At 35.6% G+C, this 19,736-nt stretch overlaps 1 protein-coding gene across 6 annotated transcripts in view; it reads left to right on the forward strand.

Annotated features, from left to right (window-relative positions):
* The window catches only part of PPHLN1 (periphilin 1), a 129,610-nt gene that overhangs the window by 75,367 nt on the left and 34,507 nt on the right, over window positions 1-19,736 (forward strand). For 4 of the 6 annotated variants that reach the window (XM_036758921.1, XM_036758922.1, XM_036758919.1 and 1 more), the window contains 3 exons: window positions 4,388-4,444; window positions 7,475-7,557; window positions 11,743-11,862. In XM_036758921.1, the coding sequence (XP_036614816.1) occupies window positions 4,388-4,444; window positions 7,475-7,557; window positions 11,743-11,862 (260 nt within the window). The remainder of the gene's footprint in view (window positions 1-4,387; window positions 4,445-7,474; window positions 7,558-11,742; window positions 11,863-19,736) is intronic. The other 2 variants (XM_036758920.1, XM_036758924.1) reach the window with 1 other exon arrangement.

Raw genomic sequence — 19,736 nt, forward strand, 5'->3', positions numbered from 1 at the left:
GTGCTTTTTTGTGGAGATTGCGGGTAAGCAGAAGTGGTGCTTGGGGAAAAAAAAGCTATCCATTGTAACATTTTTTAAAATTCCTCGAAAAGAATAGAAGGAACCACAGACAAGCAGGGAAAATTGAAAGTAATATGTAGAATTTATTAAATCCATTTTTAAAAAAAAGCCAACAGTTTAAAGCTCAGATTCGTGGTTTCATTTAGATTTTTTTTTGTATGTTTTGCTCTGTATCCAGATGTGTGTGTTTGTGTATTTGTATGTGTTCTGGTGTTTTTAAAAATAGGGCCCACAGGAATTGTGAAGAAGTTATGGTTTATGTGTTTATCTTTGAATTATCAGCCAGATGACAAAATTAACTCAAAACATAGGCAGTCATTGACATTTTTATAGCAAAAAAAAAATAGCAATAAAGTATTTCCACCATCTTCCCTCAAATGTACCCCATAGCACTGAGTATGAACACAGAGGTCATAAATAGAGAGGTGCACCTGTGGGGAAAATGTGTGGAGAGGTATGCACATAGGAGTGAACATGTGTCCTGAAGGCTCAAGTAAAGAGGTAAAACTCATGCCTCCAGTGCTACAAGGTAACTGATGTCTTTATTCTGATTGTGCTGATCTTGATACTGTTGTGTCTGCTAGACCCTGCTGTGCTAAATAACATAACAATAACAGTTGAATGCTGTCCTTGGAGTCAGGTAGACTGGGCTTTCAGTTCTACCCCAGAGAATTCTTAGATGTGTATCCCTGTGCAAGTTATTTAGCCTTTCTCATTTGTAAAATGTGGAGATTAGACTTACTGACTTCTGGTGTCCCTTTTGTAAGGTGCAGATTTTGCAATCAGTTGCAGAAGGAAAAATAGGGAATTTAAATTACCATATCCTTCAGTAGTCTATGATTTGAATGCTAAGGTTGGCAACATTGGCAATAATTTAAAAAAATATCCTGGAAAACCTGGCGTCAAGAATAATGGACAAAAGAATCTAAAAGTTTGTAAACTATAAGAAAGCCCCATGAACATATTTCCTGAATATTCCTGTGTCTTTGGAGCAGTCATATTATGTTGGATATGGGAATCTAATAACATTTAGAAATGAAATTGATTATCTTTTAACAGAAAGTGTCTGGTTACCAGTGAGAGTTCTTTTTGAACCAGCTTTTCATGTACTTTCAACTTTTTATGTACATCCTAGAATAAAGATCAAAATGAGAAATAGGATACCCAATTGAGGCAACTTCATTTTAACTTATTCAAAACAAATTGCTAATGTTAAACAATTGGAAATGGATAAAAGAGTGGATTTCATCACTGTCACCATTTTTTAAGGATATTGATCTATATTAATCATTTATTATAATGAGGAAACCAAAAAGAACCTAGAAGCCACCCCAACCGTTATCATTTGACACAGTGGAAATTGCGCTAAATTTGGAATCAGAGAACCTGATATTAAAATCCTGCCTTTCACTACCTCCAATCTTGGGTCACTTGCCAGTCTTGAGTCACTGTCCTAGTTTGTTCATCTGTAAAGTGAACATGTTTGACTAGATGGCCTTTCAAGTGCTTTTCCAGCTCTGAATGTATAATCATATGATTCTATACACATGGAAAAACTCAAGTGGAGTAAAAAATGCTTATTTATTGTATGTCGAATGGACAGCCCATAAAGTTGATCTAGATATGTCTGATAAATTCTCTTTGAGGAGAGTGGGCCATATTACTTTCAGGAAAATGTGAAGTACTTTTACCTAAAACATCTCTCTGAAACAAAGTCTTCCTTTTTTCAGTCTTAATAAACTCCATGTGAAGCGTGATGACCGCATGTCATAGTATACCATGCACAAAGTCTCAAAGGAGTGCAAGTTGCAAGTCAAGAAAAGGACAATGTTATTGAGCACATGTATGATAGGAAAAGAATTGGAACAGGTTATATCCACAAAACAATTATCAGACATTTTGAGTGCTACCCAGGAAATATAAAAAAAGCTTAGGGGAAGATTTTTAGCGGTTGGACAGATTCTTCATGGATTGTGTCTGGGAGAATATGGACAGAAATAACACAGAATATGGAGATGAAAATACATTGCAGTTGGTAAAGGGTAGTTCTTCTTCTTGCTAAGGTCAACCCATATGATCTTATCACCTCATTCTTTCATCTATCATCCACTCATATTTTCTCTTTCTCTGTCTCAGGGGAAGAAATCCAGCTTAGTCATAGCCATATTAAAAGAAAAATGAAATGCATATGAAAGCAACTGTCAGGTTTCAACTCATATCCAGTCAGGTGGGCAAAACTGACAAAAATGTAAAATGACAAATTAATAGAAGGCCTGTGGAAAAATAGGCATGTCGATGTCACACTGGCTTCATTGCTCTTGCTCACATGTGACAATTCATCTTCCGATTCCATGCTTTTTCGTTGGCTACCTCCTGTCCCCAGAGTGTTCCTTCTCCGTTCAAACCTCACCTTCTGTGAAAGACCTTTCCCAGATCCTCTCAATGCCTTTCCTCTGAGATTACCTATTTATATCTTGTACAAATATAGTTGTTTGCATGTTGTCTCCCCCAATAGAATGTGTGCTCTTTGATTATTAGGATTGTTGTTACCTTTCTTTTTATCCACATACTTAACTGATGAGTTGTTGGTGGAGGTGTAAATTGGTCCGTCCATTCTTCAAAGCAACTTGGAACTATGCACAGACTGATACTAAATTATCTATACCTGTTGACTTAGTAATACCACTACTAGCCTTACACATAAAAGAAAGCGAAAGAGAAAGAGGTCCTATGTATACAAAAATATTTTGTAGCAGCTCTTTTTGAAATGGCAAACAACTGGAAACTGAGGGGCATGCTCTTCAACAATGGATGACAACAAACATTTTTTAAGTGCCTATTAGGGCCACTAACTGTGGCAAGTTCTGGGTATACAAAGAAAGGCAAAAACAGACCCTCCTCAAGGAGTTCTCAATCTATTGGAGAAGATGATGTGCAGTCAACAATTTACAGAAAATACACTATCAGTTTTACTGCTTGGAATACCAAGCATCCTTCTAGGGTCATTTTAAGTGCATCTCTTTTAAGAGACCCCTCCTGATTTCCTCAGTTGTTAATGTGAACCATCCCCTCACCCTCAGTCTATTTTGCATTTATTATTGATTTATTTACCTGTAAATGTTATATGCCTTTAGTAGAATGCAGGCTTCTTGAGATTAGGGTACATTTCGCTTTTGTATTTTTATCCCCAAGGCCATCATAGTTTCTGACACAGAAGATGTACTTTTTTTTTTAATTGAGGCAAGTTGAATTTAAGCTGTTGAAGGGGAATAATGTGAAGCGGAGTAAGAAAAATATATTGAAGTCAGATTGTGGATGATCTTAAATAACTGGCTAAGGAATTAGTAATTTATTGTATTGACCATTGAATGTTTTTTCAAAGAGGGAGCGACATGAACCTAAGAATCAGGAAAATTATTTGGGCATCTGTGTAGGATAGTTTGGAGAGGAGATGAATTAGAGAAAATGCCTCCTGGTGAGAGGCTAGTCTAGGCTAGAAGTGATAAGTACCTAAACTGGATATAGCAATGTGAATATAGAAGAGGGGGCAGCTTTGCGAGAGATTGTAAATGTAGAAATGACAGAATTAATTGATTTGGATGAAGAGGTGAATAAAGAGGAAAGAATCAGATGATTCCAAGTTTTGAGCCTAGATAGGTTGTGAATATAATCAGTGCATTTGAAGTACCACCAGAAATAGACATGTAGAAAGAGGCTCGGGTTTAGAGACAAATGTTAGATAGATGGATGTGAGGTACCAACAGGATAAGTAGGTAGAAATATCTAAGAGACAATTTACATAGTATGAGTACTTGAAAGTATTCATTTATTCATTTGCTTTTTCATTTATTTACTGTACACTTATTGAGAGGCTGTGTTAAGATTTGCCAAGTACTATAAGGTTTACAAATAAGACAAACATATAGCCCTCGATCTCAAAGAAGTGCTTTACCCTGTTATATTCATTATTAATTACCTTCTGTCTTCACTTTTGGGATAGATAATATTCCTTACCTGGCTATAGTTATCCCCTATAGTTATTTTGCACCACCACCACAGTGCACCTTTGTGTATTGTAATGGACCCTGGCTTGTTGCTGGTTTAGCACTGAAGCATTTCCTCATGTATGTGGTTGGTTGCAGGTTATATAATCAGTTCAACATGAGTATTTGGGGGGATATGATGAGGGCAGTCACATACATGTGCAAACATACGTGCTGTAAAGTTCTTGCTACTTTGATCCTTGCTGCTTGTCTTGGGCTTTTTGCCTTTTCTGAGAGCACAGAGAGGTGCTGGTGTTAACTCCTACCTGCCCACCTTTCTCCAGAGTCCGTGCGTGCTGGTGCCTGCTACAAACAGCAAAATGAAGGAGAGCCAGGAAGAGGTGAGTGTTGAAGCTGAATTCTCATTTGGGATTGGCATGGGAGGGACATGCTAGTTGTTGGGGGAGGGGAGCCCTAGGGTATTTGGTGCCTTCTAGCTCTGGCATGCACAATAGAAAGATCAGAACTAGAGCTTGAAAAAATAAGTACAATCACACATAAGTACATATACACTTACATATACACAAACACACACATATACATATTTGTACATAGACACACAAATATCAGCATGGTGTAGTAGATAGAGAGGAACACTTGGATTTAAGATGACTTGAATTCAATTCCTACCTCTGGCATTCTGGCTGTGTGGCCCTAGTTTAGTTATTTTACTTCTCAGTGCCTGAAACAGATTTCTAAAATGATGAACTAGAGTACATTTACCCATTTCCATTGGCTAGAGGCAGTTTCCTCAGCAGGAGCTCCTACAACAATGAAATCACAGGGCCTTTCTGTCTGCCTGTCTCCCCACCTAGTTGGTATAATTGGGGGAAGGGGTGAAGTGGAGATTAGGAGTTGGAGAAAAGATCCACTTAAATCTTTCTACTGTGGCTCCAGTCTTTTCTCTCTCTGCTCTTCTTTCATGGAGAAGTGGGAAGGTTTAGTACACATTATGACCATATTAGAAGAGTCATGACCAGATAGAAATGGATAGCACTTAAATGCCAGAGGATTTCATCCAGTCTTGTTTTTCCTACTTGTCTGCTTTTCCCGCTACCTCTGTTCTTTCTCCAGCTTCCTCCTCTCAAGATGAATAATTTTTGCTCAGTGTCTCTTACCTTATTGCCCCAGATATTCACTGCAGTAAAATCTTAAAAAGAAAACAAAACAGTATTATACAACTATATGTGAAGAACAAGGATCATTGGTCATACTAGCCACCTCAGGAACAAATTTTATACTTTATATGGATCAGGAGCAGAACAAATTTAAATTTTCATAATATGAGAGCAGTTGAAAATAGAAGCTTTAATCTTACTTAAATGAGTTAACTAACTGGAGTAAAGCTTCATCATAATACCTGAGAGTAAAAATAAGTTGCGTATTTTGCTATATCCAAAAAGGTCTACTGCCCTTTTTATACAAATAAATGCAATTCTTTGGTAGGTTAATAAAAGACAGCAGTCTATGGAACTATTACTCCATGTAAAATTAGTTTCACTCATCCATTTAAGGATTGAATGTTAGCCCTCATTGCTGTCACATATTTGCCCTAATCCTTCTGACACCAAACCCCATGAAGAGATTTATTGACTAAAGAGGATACAAAATCACTTCATAAAACTTTAATTTAGTGTTTGGAGGAGGAGTGAGGGTTTACATTATTATGTAATTGCTTGTATGTTAATTATATCTACTTACACTATTATTTCTCTTATAAATTCCTAAAGGGCAAGAGCTGTACTTGTTCACTTTGTTTTATTCAAAGCTCAAGCTAGTGCCACATGTAGGTGGGTACTATATTTGTGCCTCTTATAAATTACTGGATTATTAAAATTGGACATTGGAGAAAGAGATTGTTGGGCGTTGCTAAGAATAGAAGAGAGTGCGTCCTCGTCTATATGGAGAACATCATAGTAGCCTTTGTACTTTAGGTTCAGGACTGGTTTTTGTCTTGGAAATCAATCATACATTCCTTATTCCTGCTATATCAAAAGTGGTATAGAAGAGGTTTCTTATCTGCAGTAGGTTTTGCCTCAGTATCAAGGTTTTCATGTTTCTGATTTGATGTATCTGTTTCTTACTGCTGCTACCTTTAGTACTGCTGTATGTTGACTTTCAGCTTCTAAATGATCTCCAACTCTTTAATGATTACCAAGCTTTGTCCTGTGGGCCATTTTGGGCCTTCAGCTGCTCTCTGATTAACAGTGCCCTTTCCCTTCTCTGACATACTGCTTTCTGTCTTCATCTTTAGCTGATGTGTAATTTCTAGGAATATAGTCATCTGTTACCTGGACTTTTAGTTTACCTGGCTTTGTCTAAGTTTGTCTTATCCACTACTGCTCCTGACTACCATAGTTTTTAGCCCTTTCTTTTCATCACCAGCCAAATAGTGGTTTTGGTTCATTTTGATTTTTGCATATAAAATTGCACTAAGTGATTTATTCTTTATTTATAAAACATAGTATAATAATTATTATAATAATAGTTGACATTTACTAGTAATTTAAGATTGCAGAGCACTTAATATGCATCAATTCATTTGCCTTTAGTATGAATTTAGTAAGGTTTTATAATTACTAATTACTCAATTTACTATTCCTTGTACAAGTTGCATTCATTTAAGCATTTTGTTGTATGTAACCTACTATGATAATTATATTGTTTTTAAAATGTTTTGTTAAAATTTTAAAATGTGTTTTGCTGAAGTGTTCAGAAAACATTACACATTTTGTGCTCAAGTAACTAAAGTTAAGGCACACTGGCTTCAAGAAACACAGTTGTTTTGAATTGTGTTTCTAATTTGTATTTTGCTTTATGTAAACATTTGAGATCAATAGGCACCATTGCTAAATTACACTGTTACCTTTTTTTTTTTTTAGCACTGATGTTAACTAATAGCTAGTGGTGGTCACTATAGTCATTGCTTTTGGTAATTTTGGTGTTGCATAATAAATGCCTATTTTAAAAGTAGGCATTTTGGTGTGTGATGCACCTACATATGGGAAACATTCATGACTACTGCAGCTCTTACTCTACTGTTTCTCCCTTTGTGACTCTTATGGCTACCTGTTGGGTAACAGCTAGTGAAAACGACAGGCACTTCTCTTGGACTTCTAGTTTCTTCGGACTTTTGAATAGTACCTAGTGCTTGGCAAGGTCAACTATCCTAGATATTATCAGCTTGATTTGAGTACCTTAATAAATTGTGTAAAAGTGATGACCTAAACCTTTACTTTTTATCTTAAGGAATTTGAGATTCCTTCTTGAAAAATCAGAAAATGCTGTGGAAAAGGGTGAAAAAAATTTTAAATGGTAACTAGCATTTTAAAAGTATATTTCCACTAATCCTTTAAAAAATTTTTTTAAAGGTAAAGAGAGACCTTCTGTCCAGTCTTTGAAAACATCTAGAGATACTTCTCCCTCCAGTTCCACAGCAGCTCCCTCATCAAAGGTTTGTTTTGCTTCTTTAGATTAAAAAAATGATCAGTTGAATTATAGCAGTTAACCAGAATTAATTAAGAACTTGCCATTTGCAGTGCCAGGTATACTGACTACAATAAGCCTTTTCATCCTTATTTACTAGTGTAGTTAGGGAGGTAATTTGTCTTGAATTTTAGACACATTAATTTTAGTTACTGTAGTTTGAAATTTAGCGTTTCCAGGCATCTTTCAGCAATTTGAAACTATGAGGTACACCTTTTACATCTATGAGTAAAGGTTTGAATTCTTAACCAAACAAGCAAGAGAGGCATTTTAGAAGGATAAACTAGATAATTTCTATTACATAAAACTGAAAATATTTTGTATGAATGAAATTAATTCAACTAGGCTAAGAAGAGAAACGGTCAACTTGGGAAAATCTTGGTATGAAATATTTGTAACAAGGGTCTGGTCTGATATATAAGATATATAGAAAACTTTATTTTATTTTATAATAACTTAAACCATCCCTCAATAGATAAGCGCTGAAAGGATATAAACATACAGTTCTCAAAGGAAGAATTGCTAGTCATTAAGAACTATTTTTAAAAATTCTCAAAGTCACTAATAAGAGAGAGTTTTCACCTCACTTCTAGTAAACTGACAAAAATATTAAGTCATTGTGGAAGAGGTTGTGAAAAGATAGGCACACTAATGTGTTGCTATTAGAACTGTGAATTGCTCTCATTGTTTTGCATGTGAATAGAGTTAGGGAGATGGACTAGAATGCCCTTGCCCTCTGACCTAGAGAGTCTGTTGCTTAAGCGTGTATTCTAAGGAAGGCAGTGACAAAAGAAAGGCCCCATATCAATCAGTCCATCCACTGAAATATTTGTAACAGTGATTTTTTGGTGGTAGGTAAGTAGATGCCCATCAGTTTTGGTAATTGAATGAAATCAAATATTACTGAGTTGTAAGAAACAGTGAATATGAAGAATATGGAGAAAATGAAGTGTGTAGAACCAGGGAAACAATTAAACACAGCGATAACAATGTAAATAGAAAAAAAAACCATAAAACAAGTGAAGTGGAATTCTTTGACATTATGTTGATTAACTTTGGCTCCAAATAGGAGATAATAGAGGGCATATTTCCCCTTTAATTTTTGAGGATAGAGGGACCATGAGTTTGGAAAACTGTATGTAATGTCAGATGTTTTGATATGTTGGCTATTTTTGCTGAACTTTTTTTACCCTTTTTCATTCTTTCTGATAAGGGTTAACTTTCAGGGAGAATGAAATTATAGGATGTGTGGGTAAATGTAGATGATATTAAAATATATTAATAAATAGTAAATATTTAAAAATCAACTACTGGGACTAAATGAGCAAATCGCTTTAAGTTTACTGTACTGATAGGGTTAGGATTGCTTCATTTTTAATTTCTGTATTACTTAAATACTTCAAATGATGTATAATTTCATTATTGTTAAGTGTTCCCATCACTGATAGACTATAAACTTTCAATGCCTTGAAAATTTTAATTTTAGTAACAACAATTAAATAATATGTTACTATGGCCAAAAAAAAGTTGTCACCTGATGGCTTTCTAATGAAACTTTTGGGAATTTAGCTAAGCTGCTTCTTGGATAGTAGACACAGTCTGCTTTAGAGCTTCAACCTTTCTGTCTTGGTGTAGGACCTGCCAGAGCTCCATTCTGCTAACTTAGCCTTTTGAGAAACCAGGATCACTTACAGTGGCTCTTGAACTTCCTGCCTCCATTCATGGGCATTCATTGAGTGCTTTACAATGTAAATATTTGTTATAGATTTAATTCAAATTCAATATGTAGCCTTATAAGAGGGAGAGTCTGGAGGTACATTAAGATTAATTCAAATTCATGCAAATTTGGAGGTATTTATTAAGATTAAATACAAAGTCCTATTCTTTTGCCTCAGCACATTTTGTAGGTGAATTTGAGTTTTTACCATGCTGGAAAGGCATTGAATACTATTCCATAATAATAATAATAATGAAAATAATAATAATTTTATAGCTAACATTTATAATGCTTATTATGTGTCAGACACTGTGTTAAGCACTTTACTATTTATTATCTCATTTGATTCTCACAACCACCCTGGGAGGTAGGTACTATTATTTTGCCCATTTTACAGATGAAGAAACTAAAGCAAACAGAGGTTAAGTGACTTGCCTAGAGTTATGCAGCTTCTAAGTGTCTGAGACTGGATTCAAACTCATATCTTCCTGACTCTGGACCTGGCCCCTCTATATCCTGCACCCTAGTCCCTTCCAGAAACAGACTATGCTCTTTTCTTTTCTTTTCTTTTCTTTTCTTTTCTTTTCTTTTCTTTTCTTTTCTTTTCTTTTCTTTTCTTTTCTTTTCCCTCCCTTTCTTTCTTGTTCTTTTCTTTTCTCTTTCCATTTCTTTTCTTCTTTTAAAGGACTAGCCTAGCTAAGTACAACAGGTTGTTCATTTGATTGTGGCATATAAACCATATTATAAATTTGTGCTTTACAACATCATTTGCTTTAGCAAATTACTACTTCAACACCTAATCATGGCATGATGATGACCCTGCAGCCTTGCTTCAGAACTCAAACTTTGGCAGGTTTTATCATGTTGTAAAATTGTGGTCCTGACTGTGAACTGCTTTCTAATAACCAGCCTAGCTAAGTGTGGAGAGGCTTATGTTTAAACAGTAAGGTGATCAATTTCTTGGTCATGGCAACTGATGAAGCAAAGAAAAATGGAAAATGGCCCCTAATTCTGTGTACTTTTCTTCTGGAGTAACTCTGGAAGAGAAGTACAAAAGGAAGACATAGTGTGCTAAAAGAGTTTTAGATTATCTATAAACTTACCTGGTCGAGTTACCAATGAGGAGCCTGAGAATTTAGAACCATCACAATCTTGATGTTTTTACTACAAATGAACCCAAGAGAAATAAAAAATTGTAGCTTTATGGAAACATGAGTTTATAGGTTCTTTTTGGAGAGGCAAAATTGGCTGAGATTGTTTTATCACATTCAAAGGTACTTAGAAGCATCATTTCATGGGACATTTGGATATCTTCTCTCACAGTATTCATTAATATTCGCAAAAAGACAATGAATATAATTGCAAATTACATCCCAGTGTCTGTTGTAGAGAGTTAGGAGGTAGAGAAAATCTGTGAAGAACTCAAAAGACTTTTCCAGTTTAAATTGACATATATGTTAATACTCAATGACCTTATTGTCTTCCAGTGAGAAGATGTTTTTTAAAATGTAGGGAAATATGGTTCTAGAGTAAAAAACCAGAATCCATAGGCGGGTATACTATGGTATGCAAGCTAATTGGAGAAAAATAAAATAAATTTGTTAACCTACAGTAGACCTTATAACTTTTTACATCTTTTAAAATCTTTTAATATGCATTATGCTTATTTTATATAATAATTATTTATTGTTATTATTATTTTGCACATTCTTATTAGGAGTTCACAAGATTTTGATACATTCTTTAATTCTTGGTCATAGAACCACACTATTAATCACACTTTTGACAAACAGTGCATTTGTCCAGATGGTTTTGGTTGTTGTCCATAGCTTTTCAATGGCATTTAAATCAAATGAGTTTCTAGGCCAGTGAAGCATATTCTTAATCTTTTGGTATATATTCTGTTTCCATTTAAGAATTCTGATAATTCTAGAACAATTCTTATTCTTGTATTTTGACCATTTATCTATTGTGAAAAGAGCCTTTATGGTAGCTGATTTTTAAAGGAAGTAATTACTCACTAAAATTTTGATAATTTATTAAGTGCCTATTAATTTTTAGACACAAGACATTCAAATGTGGAAATTCATCATCATTGTTATCATAACCTATTTATGTAGTGTATTGAAGTTTACAGAATGTTTTCCTCACAAAAGTTATATGAAGTAAATAGTTTTAATCATCAGTACTCATTTTAGTGTTGAGGAAGCAATCAAGAAGAAACAAACTGTCTTGAACAACTGGAATCAGCTCTCAGATGTTAAATATGGAACTCCAGTTTAAACTCCAATCTTTTGATTGTTAAGACCCAAGCTCTTTACATGCTAAATAACATTTCATTTCATAAATTCCTTCTGCTTTAAGGGATGTATACCTTTTATTTTTATTTTAACATTAAAAAGCCTTTTAGGATTTTAACAGATTTTTTTTCATTAGGTCTTGGATAAACCTAGCAGGCTGACTGAAAAGGAGCTTGCTGAGGCTGCAAACAAGTGGGCTGCAGAAAAATTAGAGAAGACTGATGAGAATAACTTACCAGAAATTTCTGATTATGATGTAAGAACCACATTTCTTTGTCTTCATTCTCTGTAGTTGAAAGAGATAGTTTGTTGTCTTAATATATACTATTTATTAGAAGAAAAGCAATGGAATTGCCATTTTATTATTTCTTAGATCTTTAGATATTCTTATAGATACATGGCTAGTTTTTTAGTAAGGCGTGTGTGCGCGCATGTGTGTGTGTGTGTGTGTGTGTGTGTGTGTGTGTGTGTATCTGTGTATTCATTCTCTTTGTATTTTATCAGTGTAGATAACTCCAAGTGAAGGAATTCCCTCTTATTGCAGAACATTGAACTCATCTGCAGTGTACAGTCTAAAATTTACCTGGGGCACTGAGAGGATAATGCATTGCCTGTGGTCATGACTCTAAGGCTAACTACTTCTTGATTTTATTTCACTGCCTTTTACTGTCAAAACAAATTACACATTAAAAGATCCTGAGGGCTTTTTTTTTTTTAGTTTTTTTTTTTCGAGATTTTATTATTTTCAGTTTACAACACTCGGTTCTGCATAATTTTGAGTTCCAGATTTTCTTTAACCCCCTACCCCGTTCCCTCCCCAAGATGGCATGGAATCCGATATATCTTGTACATATAACTTTGCATTGAACTTATTTACACAGTAGTCAAGTTGTAAAGAAGAATTATGACTAATGGAATGAATCATGAGAAAGAAGAAACAGAACCAAAAAAACCCCAAAAACAAAAAAAGGAAAAAAAAAAGAAAAAAAAAAGGCGAGCAAAGTGTGCCTCAATCTGCATTCAGACTCCATAGTTCTTTCTCTGGATGTAGATAGCATTCTCCATCGTGAGTCCTTTGGAGTTTTCTTTGTACCTTGTGTTGCTGAGAAGAGCGAAGTCTGTCAGGGTTAGTCATCACAAAATCCATATATCTGTGGTTGTGTATGATTTCTCCTGGTTCTGCTCTGCTCACTCAGCATTATGTCATGTAGGTTTTTCCAGGTTGTTATGAAATCTGAATCATCCCCATTTCTTATAGCACAGTAGTATTCCATTACCTTCATGTGCCACAACTTGTTCAGCCATTCCCCAATTGCTGGGTATCCCCTTGATTTCCAATTCTTACCTACTACAAAAAGAGCCACTATAAATATTTTTGTACATATGGGTCCTTTTCCCACTTGTGTAATCTCTTTGGGATACAACCCTAAAAGTGGTATTGCTGGGTCAAAGGGTATGAACGTTTTTATAGCCCTTTGGGCATAGTTCCAAATTGCTCTCCAGAATGGCTGGATCAGTTCACAACTCCACCAGTAATGTAACAATGTTCCAATTTTCCCACATCCTCTTCAGCATTTATCATTTTCCTTTTTTGTCATTTTAACCAATCTGACAGGAGAGATGTGGTATGTAAGAGTTGTTTTGATTTGCATTTCTCTAATCAGTAGTGATTTAGAGCATTTTTCATATGCCTATAGATGTCTTTAATTTCTTCCTCTGAAAACTGCCTGTTCATATCCTTTGACCATTTCTCAATTGAGGAATGACTTGTATTCTTATATATTTGGCTCAGTTCCTTGTATATTTTAGAGATGAGGCCTTTATCAGAGACACTAGTTATAAAGATTTTCTCCCAATTTCCTGCTTCCCTCCTAATCTTTGTTGCATTGGCTTTGTTTATACAGAAAACATTTCAATTTAACATAATCAAAATTATGTATTTTGTATTTTGTAATGCTCTCTATCTCTTGCTGTGTCATGAATTTTTTTCTTTTCCATAAATCTGAAGTGCCCTCCACTTCTTATTTCTCCTCACCAGCCCCTCCTGCCAAATCTGCACGAAAGCCATTCCCGCCTTTTTCTCTCAAGTCTGTAGAAAGGCTGTTCTCTTCTCCTGTTTCAAAACTCTGCATTCAATACGATCTCAAAACATTCACCTTTTTAGCACAGTCCTCAGGAGCCCAGCTTATCAGCTCAAGCCGTTGCTTCGGCCATCCAACCCTGTCCCATGCCTGGGCTTTTTCTCCCATAGCCTTCGCTATGGCGTATCTCTTCCAGAGTGCTAGTACCACGCGGAGATGGAAGGAGGTATTGTCTCCTGGATTATTTCCCACTTCCACAGGCATGTTTTCCTTCAGGCTCTTGTTGCTCCTGGGGCTCCATAGGACTGTAGCCACCCCAAGTACAAAGAGCAATCCAAAAAACGGGAAACATTCAGCCACCCCAGCACCCCAAAACGCCATACTTTCCTTTTAAAATGCAGAGCTTACCAACTACACCATTTGGTTCAACAGTTTGGTTAGCAGCTGCTGTGGCGGTGTCAAACCAAAAACAAGCAGCTCACAGAATGCTGCAAGCTCAGGTTCTTTTGATCTGCTTTACTAAGGAAAGCCACATTAAAGGATTAATGATCTTACTTTAATCCACCATACGAATACCATTCACTTAGTTCAGGGGAAAAAGCCAGCACTCAACTATAGAGCAAATACAAACAAATTACAAACACGGAAAGACCAAATACAATTCATAGTTACCAACATCTGAGTTCATCCAGGGAGCTCATAACAACGGCTGGCCCAGAGTCACACACGCCACTGCTGCTGTGGGTCAGAGCTCCAAAAAAAGAAAGCCAACCCCTGGTTTTATATCTGTTTCAGGGTCAAGGGTGAGTCACACATGCAACTCACCCACGTGACCTAAAATTGTTACAAAAATTCAACTTAAATCCTCATGGTCTAAAAGCCTCTGATGTCACAAACATGTCATTCAAACCCATGTAAAGTAGGCTTTCACTTGAGGCAAGGAGGTCATCAAGAACTCGTAATTTAATCAAGGAAATAAAGGCCAGACTCTTCAAGGGCACTTGGTGGAATTAAGTGCTAAGAGCCCATTTTGATTGCCAATACAGTAAACTATTCCTTGCTCCCCCAAGTTGCTTATAGTATCAGCCTTTATTCCTAAATCATATATCAATTTTGACTTTATTTTGGTATATGGTGTAAGATACTGGTCTATGCCCTATTTCTGCCCTACCATTTTCCAATGTTCCCAGCAGTTTTTGTGAAATAGTGAATTCTTATCCCAGAAGCTGTATTCTTTGGGTTTATCAAAGAATAGATTGCTATAGTTGTTGACTACTGTGTCTTGTGTACCTATCCTATTCCACTGATCCACCACTCTGTTTCTTAGCCAGTACCAGGTAGTTTTGATGACTGCTGCTTTATAGTACAGCTTAATATCTGGTATGGCTGGGTTACCTACCCTAGCATTTCTTTTCATTAATTCCCTGAATATTCTGGACCTATTGTTCTCTCAGATGAATTTTGTTATTATTTTATCCAGCTCTGGAAAATAATTTTTTGGTAGTTTGATTGGTATGGCACTGAATAGATAGATTAATTTAGAAAAATTTGTCATTTTTTACTATATTAGCTCAGCCTAACCATGAGCAACTGATATTTTTCCATTTATTTAGATCTGACTTTATTCGTGTGAAAAGTGTTTCGTAATTATGTTCATACAGGTCCTGGATTTGTCTTGGCAGGTAGACTCCCAAATATTATATAGTGTCTACAGTAACTTTGAATGGGATTTCACTTTCTATCTCTTGCTGTTGGTCTTTGTTAGTAGTGTATAGGAATGCTGAGGATTTATGTGGGTTTATTTTATATCCTGCAACTTTGCTAAAGTTGTTTATTATTTCAAATAGTTTTTTACCTGACTCTCTAGGACTCCCTAAGTAAATCATCATATCATCTGCAAAAAGTGATAATTTAGTTTCTTCTTTGCTTATTCTAATTCCTTCAATTTCTTTTTCTTCTCTTGTTGCTACAGCTAACATTTCTAGTACCAAATTGAATAGTAGTGGTGATAATGGACATCCTTGTTTCACGCATGATATTATTGGGAATGCATCTAGCTTATCCCCATTACAAATAATGCTTGTTGATGGTTTTATGTAGATGGTATTTATAATTTTAAGGTAGGCTCCATTTATTCCTATGCTTTCTACTGTTTTTAATAGAAAGGAGTGATGTATTTTGTCAAAGGGTTTTTCTGCATCTATTGAGATAATCATATGGTTTCTGCTAGTTTTGTTGTTGATATTATCAGTTATGCTCATATTTTGCCTATTACTGAAGCAGCTTTGCATTCCTGGAATAATTCCTACCTGGTCATAGTGTATTATTCTCATAATAAGTTGCTGCAATCTTTTTGCTAATATTTTATTGAAGATTTTTGCATCAATATTCATTAGGGAAATTGGTCTATAATTTTCTTTCTCTTTTTTGACTCTCCCTGGTTTGGGTATCAGTGCCATATTTGTGTCATAAAAAGGATTTGGTAGGACTCCCTCTTCCCCTATTTTCCCAAATAGCCTGTAAAGTACAGGAATTAATTGTTCTTTAAATGTTTGATAGAATTCACATGTAAAACCATCTGGCCCTGGAGATATTTCCCTCGGGAGTTCATTGATGGCTTGCTCAATTTCTTTTTCTGAGATGGGGTTATTTAGAAATTTTACTTCCCCTCTGTTAACCCGGGCAATTTATGTTTTTGTAAGTATTCATCCATATCCCTAAGGTTGTCAAATTTATGGGCATACAATTGGGCAAAATAATTCCTAATTATTGTTTTGATTTCCTCTTCATTATAGATGAAATCGCCCTTTTCATTTTTGATACTGGTAATTTCATTTTCTTTTTTATTTCTTAATGAAATTGACCAGAGGTTTATCAATTTTATTCGTTTTTTCATCAAAACAGCTCTTTGTTCTATTTATTAATTCAATAATTTTCTTGATTTCAATTTTATTGATCTGTCCTTTGATTTTCAGTATTTCTAATTTGGTATTTAATTGGGGGTTTTTAATTTGTTCTTTTTCTAGCTTTTTCAGTTGCGTGGCCAATTCATCAATCTCCTTTTTCTCTATTTTATTCCCGTCAGCATGTAGAGATATAAAATTTCCCCTAAGAATGGCTTTTGCTGCTTCACATAAGTTTTGGTATGTTGTCTCATTATTGTCATTCTCTTGAATGAAGTTATTGTTTCTCTGATTTGTTCTTTGACCCACTCATTCTTTAGAATTAGATTATTTAGTTTCCAATTAATTTTTACCTTAGTTTTTCCATGGTTCTTTGTTAAAAATAATTTTTATTGCATGGCAATCTGAAAAGTTTGTTTTGACTACTTCTGCTATTCTACACTGGATTGTGAGGTTTTTATGCCCTAGTTAGTATGTGGTCAGTTTTTGAGTATGTGCTGTGTACCGCTGAGAAAAAAGTATATTCCTTTTTTTTCTCCAGAGTTGTATCATACCTACCTTTTCTAAAATTCTGTTCACCTCCTTAACTTCTTTCTTATTTATTTTGAGGTTAGATTTATCAAGTTTAGAGAGAGGGAGGTTGAGGTTTCCTGTTATTATAGTTTTGCTGTTTATTTCTTCCTGTAATTCCCTCACCCTCTCTTCTAAGTATTTTTATGCGATACCACTTGGTACATGTATGTTGAACAATGATATTAGTTCATTGTTTATGGTGGCTTTTCCATGATGTAGTGTCCTTCCTTATATCTTTTAATTAGATCCAGCTTTACTTTTCCTTTGTCTGAGATTAGGATTGCTACACCTGCTTTTTTTATTTTAGCTGAAGCGCAATGTATTTTACTCCAGCCTTTTACCTTTACCCAGTGTGTATCTCCCTGTTTCAAATGTGTTTCTTGTAAACAGCATATTGTAGGATTATGGTTTTTAATCCATTGTGCTATCCGTTTCTGTTTTATGGGAGAATTCATCCCATTCACATTCATAATTATGATTACTATCCATGTGTTTTTCTCCATCCTATTTTCCCCCTGTTTATGCTTTTATTTCTCCCTTTCCCCTTCCGCTCCTCAACAAAGTTTTACTTTTGACTGCTGCCTTCCTCAGTTTACCCTCCCTCTTGATTCCCCTCCCTTATCTTCCCTTTTCCACTTGCTACTTTTTCCCTCCCTTCTGACTACCCCTCTCCCAATTTTTCCTCCTTTCCCCTCCTACTGCCTGTAGGACAAGTTAGATTTCTGTACTTATCAGGGTATGTTATTCTCTTCTTGAACCTGATCCCATGAGAGTAAAGCTCAAATACTGCTCTTCTCCCTCCCTTCTTTCCCTCTACTGTAATGTGTTTTTGTGCCTCTTCATTTGATGTAATTTACCCTTTTCTACCATCTCCTTACATCTTCTCCCAGAACCCTCCCTTTACATGTCTTAATTATTTTTTTATCCTTATATCGGTTATTGTGTACATACATCCACAGTCTATGTATATCCCTTTCAATTGTCATAATAACTGTACTGTTCTCAAGATTGACATACATATGTGTGTATGTGTATATACATATATATATATGTGTGTGTGTGTGTGTGTCTGTGTGTAAAACATTCATAAGATGATATAATCTTGTTTAAAGATGCAAATAATTTCCCCTTATTGATTTTTTTTTTGTTTTTTCGGCAGGGCAGTTGGGTTTAAGTGACTTGCTCAGAGTCACACAGCTAGTACATGTGTCAAGTATCTGAGGCCGGATTTGAACTCAGGTCCTCCTGACTTCACGGTCCGGTGCTCTACTCACTGCGCCACCTACCTGTCCCATGCCCTTATTGATTACTAAGGTTTGTGGGGATTTTTTCCCCCTTGTTGATCATTTTATGTCTCTCTTGAATTTTGTATTTGAAGATCAAAAATTTTCCATTGAGTTCTGGCCTTTTCATCAGGAAGGTGTGGAATTCCCTTATTTTGTTGAAGGTCCATCTCCTTGCCTGAAAAATTATGCTCAGTTTTGCTGGGTAGTTGATCCTTGGTTGTAGTCCTAGCTCGTTTGCCCTTCGGAATGTCATATTCCAATTTCTCCTGTCATATAATGTAGAAACTGAAATATCCTGCATGATCCTGGCTATAGTTCCATGATATTTGAATTGTTTCTTTTTGGCTGCTTGCAGTATTTTCTCCTTGACTTTGTAATTCTGAAATTTGGCTATAATATTTCTTTGTTTTTTGAATTTAGGATCTCTTTCTTTCTTTCTTTTTTAATTTATTTATTTAATTTATTTAATATATTTAGTTTTCAGCATTGATTTTCACCAGAGTTTGGATTATGAACTTTCTCCCCATTTCCATCCTCCCGTCCACTCCAAGGTGGCGTATATTCTGGTTGCCCCATTCCCGAGTCAGCCCTCCTTCCTGTCACCACACTCCCCTTCCATCCACTTTTCCCTTTCTTTCTTGTGGGGCAAGATAAATTCCTATGCCCCATTGCCTGTGTATCTTATTTCCTCGTTGGATGCAAAAACTTTTTTTTTTTTTTGAATATCTGTTTTTAAAACTTTGAGTTCCAAATTCTCTCCCCTCTTTCCTCCCCACTCACCCTCCCTAAGAAGGCAAGCAATTCAACATAGGCTACATGTGTATCGTTATGTAATACCCTTCCACAGTACTCTTGTTGTGAAAGACTAAGTATATTTTGCTCCTTCCTAATCTATCCCCCTTTATTGAATTTTCTCCCTTGACCCTGTCCCTTTTCAAAAGTATTTGTTTTTGATTACCTTCTCCCCCTATTTGCCCTCCCTTCTATCATCGCCCCTTTTTTATCTTCTTCTTCTTTCTTACCTGTGGGGTAAGATACCCAGTTGAGTGGTTATGGTATTCCTTCGCAAGATTCACTCATTCCCCCTCACCTACCTCCTCTTCCCTTCTTACAGAACTGCTTTTTCTTGCCACTTTTACGTGAGATAATTTACCCCATTCTATCTCTCCCTTTCTCCCTCTCTCAATATATTCCTCTCTCATCCCTTAATTTGATTTTATTTTTTTAGGTATCATCCCTTCATATTCAACTTACCCTCTGCCCTCTGTCTTTTTATATATGTAGGAA

The sequence above is a fragment of the Trichosurus vulpecula genome, chromosome 5, assembly GCF_011100635.1.
Source record: "Trichosurus vulpecula isolate mTriVul1 chromosome 5, mTriVul1.pri, whole genome shotgun sequence".
NCBI classification, from domain to species: Eukaryota; Metazoa; Chordata; class Mammalia; order Diprotodontia; family Phalangeridae; genus Trichosurus; species Trichosurus vulpecula.